This window comes from Cupressus sempervirens, chromosome 8 (assembly GCF_028749045.1).
Source record: "Cupressus sempervirens isolate cs-2001-9-10 chromosome 8, ASM2874904v1, whole genome shotgun sequence".
Taxonomy (NCBI): Eukaryota; Viridiplantae; Streptophyta; class Pinopsida; order Cupressales; family Cupressaceae; genus Cupressus; species Cupressus sempervirens.
The window spans coordinates 152,247,604-152,253,133 of NC_143125.1; the positions used below are offsets into that span (position 1 = coordinate 152,247,604).

The 5,530-nt window shown below is 33.8% G+C and overlaps 1 protein-coding gene across 1 annotated transcript; it reads right to left on the reverse strand.

Moving 5' to 3' along the window:
- Positions 1 to 1,634: 1,634 nt before the first annotated feature.
- On the reverse strand, positions 1,635 to 3,052 carry LOC149542009 ((S)-stylopine synthase 1-like). Its single transcript, XM_089795678.1, has 2 exons — positions 2,123 to 3,052; positions 1,635 to 2,015 (listed from the first exon to the last, which is right to left on the reverse strand). Exons 1-2 carry the CDS (start codon positions 3,050 to 3,052, stop codon positions 1,635 to 1,637), a joined length of 1,311 nt encoding a protein of 436 aa, XP_089651804.1.
- Between the last annotated feature and the right edge of the window lie 2,478 nt (positions 3,053 to 5,530).

Consider the following 5,530-nt stretch of genomic DNA (forward strand, 5'->3'; position numbering starts at 1 on the left):
AAATGACTAAACCATCATTAAAAAAAATCAAATGCCATGTAGGGGTGACCGTCAAATACCAGTTGTCTAGTATTATCCCCTTTAAGCACACAAACTTTTCTAAAACTAAAAAGATGGGCAAGTTGAATCCTCTTTCTATATGTTTATTGAAGTGGTCCATTTTATTTTTTATTATTAAATTAAATCATGCTACATTCTATGTTTGATCGGGACCACATGCATGCAACCATCAATGCTACCATAGTCAAGAAAATAACAGTATCTCTACATTTAAAAACTTAGAGATTGTTGAATGTTATACTTGAAAAAAAAAAATCTATATTTATATCAATAAGCAGGTGATATCAGTTTATAGTATGTCAAATTTGTTTATAGTAAGTCAAATTGTGATATTGCTATCAGGATTTAACTGTGTAGTTTTTGAGTCAAATTTATTGATTCATGTTTCATCAATAATAACTCACACAAATCCATCTCATGTGATGATAGATGGAAAACTTAGCACTCATTGAATTTAGGTGATGCAAGTGAAGCATTTGAATTTCCTCCAACTCGAGCACACTTAATTTCAAAGCTTACAACCCCATTTGCAAAATCTTCACCAAGTATCATGACTTCTAAATAATATATCTTCAAATCTAATTTTTTTAGGGGACTTTATATTTTGTCGAATATATTTTTACAATTTTTGAAGAAACAATATATATCATTTTTTATTCAAGTAAATTTGTCTAATGTGTTTTCACATATTGAATGGGATCTAAATATTTATAAAATTAAACATAGAACTAGAAATTTCATACATATTATTTAATAATAATCTTGTATTTATTGAACATTAAATTTACATGATTATTATTTTCTAGAGAGTTTTTTATTTTAAATACGATGGATAATAATTTAGAAATTCTGAAATAGATAAATAAATATATTTTAATGTACTAAAATAAAAAATAGATTGAATAGATTAAAATATAATAAAAAGAACATTTCATTTTCATTATCATAGCAATGTCACTAGAAAGAGCCACTTTTATATAAAGCATACCATGCCTTTCACAAGAACAACCTTTATATAAAACATACCATTATAATAGTAAGAATACTAATAAATGCTTTCTTACTTTATATAGGGATAGGCTAATCTCGAGACAAAATGCAAAGACAAAACAAAGTCAAACTTTTATTTTTCTAGATTCACGAAAACATAGTGATTTTTTTCTAAATTTTTATGTTGTTTTTTACTACAAACTATGCAAATCATGAAGATCAAATGCTGAAATTTTCAAAAAAATCCATATGATGTTTTCAATTTTTTAAAAATTGGTCAACTATACATTTTGTAGGGAGGATAGCCACATTCCTTTATATAGAGAGGAGAGAGATGGAGAACTATAAAGATAATTACTAACATTTGTGAGTCTAGATTACTCATAATTGAGTACTATCTTATTATTTGAATTATGATGTATATATCACTTATTAAAGCTTGACTCCTAGACTAAAAATATCAAATAGTCAAAGCTGACTTACTTATATAAGCATACCATTCTATCTTAGCCAAACACCCCTTGTGTCTTATTTAAGATATGATGGATGACATAAACATCACACTCTAAGACTTGATTCCTAGACTAACCTACACGAGGCCTAATTCGAGCTTCCAAGTGATACTTCATGGACATGAGCACAGTTGGAATGTCCCTAGTGAGATCAGGAAGAACACCTTCTTTAGCAGAATCCCAATTGAATGTCTTGAGTAGATTGGCGAGAGTAACGGGAACATGCACGCTTGCCACATCCATTCCCGCACACACCCTCCTTCCTGCTCCAAATGGAAGATACGCCATCCTCACATTATTCTTGTCCATCTCATTCTTCTCCATGAATCTCTCCGGCCTGAACTCATCGGGATCCTTCCACACCTCTGCATCATTCGACACGCTGTGTAGATTGAAAAGCACTGCTGATTTTGCAGGAATGGTGATGCCCATCACCTTACACTCCTCCTCCGTCTGATGAATCATCCCAAGCGGTGCAATCGACTCTTTTCTCAGCGTCTCCTTTACTACACTTTGTATGTATGGCAACTTCTTCAAATCCTCTAAACTAAAAAACTCACAATCTCTTCATAGGCCTTCTCTTGGACATGAGGATTTGTTATGAGGTAAGCGAGAGCCCATTCTATGGCAGTAGAAGTGCTGTCTACTGCAAGAAGAAACAGTTCATACAAGTTGAATGCTATTTCTTCATCTGACAACTTTGAAGAATCCTTTGACTCCCCCATTTCTAATTCCTCCTCTTCACCAATGGACAACAAACAGTTCAAGAAACAGCAAGGAGCAGTTCTCCTCAAGAACTCTCTATAACTGCGAGAGAATCTTATGAAGGGCAACATGAGGCGGAGAACATCAGCTCTTAGAGACTTCCAATTCCTTTCAGTCCTTCTCGACCAAGGAACAAAGAAGCGAGCGGCAGGAAATTGATCAAGAAGCATGTCTCCTCTTTTACTCAAGAAAATATCTTGGGCAACACATTCTTCAAGATGGGACAAGAAAACATCATCTTCAAAGTCAGGGCCAAAGCACAAGGGGGCAATAAAGTTCATTGCGATCATCTTCAATGCATAAAATGGCTTCACCACACCATTATCATTCCCTCTCATCTCATTTTCTAGCTTGGTAATGAGTTTCTTCACACTTGCCTTGTGAGAGGAGCTTTGAAGGGAGAGATGGGAAGGGCTCAGAACATTGTCGTGGAGGAGTTTTCTAAGCCTAGTCCAGTGGTGGTTATAAGGAGAACTAATCATGGTTCTAAAAGAGGCACTTGTAAACTGCCTTAAATAGAGAGGGGACCGTCCAGAAAAGTTGGAGGCTTGATTAACCAAGGCCTCCCATATTGGGGTCTGACCAGTGAGGATTACAATGGGTAATGGACCCATCCAGATTGTCATGACGGGGCCATGGATGTCAATGCAGACAGGAGATTTCCACCCTTGTTGAGCTGATGTAAGTTGCCCAACAATGGTAGTTTTGGTGGAGATGGAGGCCATGATGCTAGTTTTTGCTTTGTGGGTGTAGAGATGGAAAGAAGAAGAAGAGCAAGGATTGAAACTAGGACAAAGAAAATGAGAGTAATTTATAGTGTGGGAGTAATGTGAAGGAAATGGAAGTGGGGAAGAGCATTGTCTCCATGAGGAAGTGTTTGCAGAGCTGAGATGGGTGGTGGAGGATTTGTTAGGAAGATTGGAGATATAAATATCGAAAGTTTGGCAGCAAGCTACGTACGTTAGTTGGTTTATTTTAAAAAGAAGAACGAGCACTTGCTGGTCAGCACAACGTGTTTCGGCTGGTCAGCACAACGTGTTTCTGCTTGGGTTGAAATGATAACCATTCTATTCTTGTTTTTAGTTGGTTGGTGGGGTAAGATGACAACATCGAGTTGATTCTTTGCAAGTAACACGTATATGCATGTTTAATAATTGTGATAGTTTTGTCATAGATATCTTTAATTGTCTTTTTAGCTATTATACATGTGTTAATAGTTGATTATTTTTAGATTTTTTTAGTTTTTGTTGTTGGCGATCGATCGATTTGTGCACCACTAGGAGAGACAACCTAATAGTTGTTTGTACACTTACAACTCCTAATCTATACATTGAAATTTGTTGATTTTTTTGGTTTTCTTTTCAACACAAGAATGAGCACTCCCTGATCAGCACAACGTGTTTTTGCTTTGGTTGAAATTATGACCATTCTAAGATTAATTTCTCCCTTAGTGCGTCATGTTTAACGGTTGTCATTCTATTCTTGATTTTTTTTGGTGGGGGAGGATGACAACATTGACTTCATTCTATTTGGAAGTAGACAAATGCATATCACATGTTCAACACTTTTTGAATCTTAATATATACATGGGAAAATATTTGGTAGTTGTTTAGGCTAATTTGTGTATTAAATTTTTCAGTTGTAAGTTGGATTTTGTCATTTTTTTGGGGGAGACAACCTAGTAGCCATTTGTACACTTACAACTCCTAATCTATACATCAAAATTTGCTGATTTTTTTGGTTTTCTTTTCAACACAAGAATGAGCACTCCCTGATCAACACAACGTGTTTTTGCTTTGGTTGAAATTACAACCATTCTAAGCTTAATTTCTCCTTTAGTGTGTGATGTTTAAGGGTTGTCATTCTATTCTTGATTTTTTTTGGTGGGGGAGGATGACAACATTGACTTCATTCTATTTGGAAGTAGAAAAATGCATATCACATGTTCAACACTTTTTGAATCTTAATAGATACATGGGAAACTATTTGGTAGTCATTTAGGCTACTTTGTGTATTAAACTTTTCAGTTGTAAGTCGGATTTTGTCATTTTTTTGGGTGTTCTTTTGTAGGTGAGTGAAGAGCTTAAAGTTAAGGTTTATGTTTTTCCATATTGACAAGTTTCTTCATCATGGAGCACAAAGTGGTCAAAAAGTGGAATTTCAAATGACTCTTCTACACTCATTCACTATGTGCATGATGTTCATCCACCAATACTAACTCACTCAAAAAGTATTAGGGCTTGTGGTTAAATGTCTTAGTAGTCTTTATGAGATGTCCCAATAATGGTGAACAAATTGATCAATCACCAATTACAAAAGTTAAAAAATGATTGACTATTAATACATTTGTAATTTGCTATATTAGTACATGTGTTTTTATTTTTTTGAGCAATTGGAGATGTCTATGACAGTATTATCATGATAAGTGGACCCATGTCAATTTCTAGATCTCTTACCCTAACAACAAATATTCATTTTGCAAACATTTTTTAATTTTTAATTTTAATTTTTTTATCCCTTGAAAATAATCAATCATTGGTTGAATATTTATATTAGCAAATTAAATTTTACTTGAAAGATGCCCATTTGTGCCTTTCTATAATAAATTGTAAATTGAACCACTTAAAAAATTGCCTTTAGAGTACGACAGGCTTCAAATTAAGGGGATGAGTGACTATTCAATCATAAAATCAATTTTCTTATATAAAATTTTTACAACCTTTTTGTTTTTTTTTTAAATTGTATTTTTCCTTAGTAAGAGTAATTTTTTTCATGGCTAAACAACATTTGCACAAATGAAGCCCTTCTTGTCAATGGATAACGATTTTGATTTGTCACCTAAATTGGATTGATCTTGAGTAGTAGTAAAGGGATGCGCTTCTTTTGTTTAGTTAATATGAATACCTTCCTCCCAAAAATTATATTCAGCCAACTAAGACTACCTACAATCAAAAATGAGTTTTTGTGGATGGAGATTCCTTGAGAACAATTAAAATAAAATAAACTAGCAATCGCACCTTAATGTGCAATGGGTGCATTGTAGTAGTATGAAAGATCAATTCACTATTTTTCTTTTTCTTTTCCATCTCTCTATCTTTTCTATATATCATTATCTCTTTATCAATATATCTCACCATCTATATCTTCATACCTCTTCATTTCTATAGCTCCCTCTCTATATCTCACTTTCGATCTCCCTATTT

What these genes read in the sequence shown, in the direction of transcription:
- LOC149542009 (XM_089795678.1), bottom strand. Translation starts at nt 3,052, where the DNA reads ATGGCCTCCATCTCCACCAAAACTACCATTGTTGGGCAACTTACATCA. An exon ending in AGAAGGCCTATGAAGAGATT is followed by an intron (nt 2,016 to 2,122) that starts GTGAGTTTTTTA and finishes ATGATTCATCAG; the next exon opens with ACGGAGGAGGAGTGTAAGGT.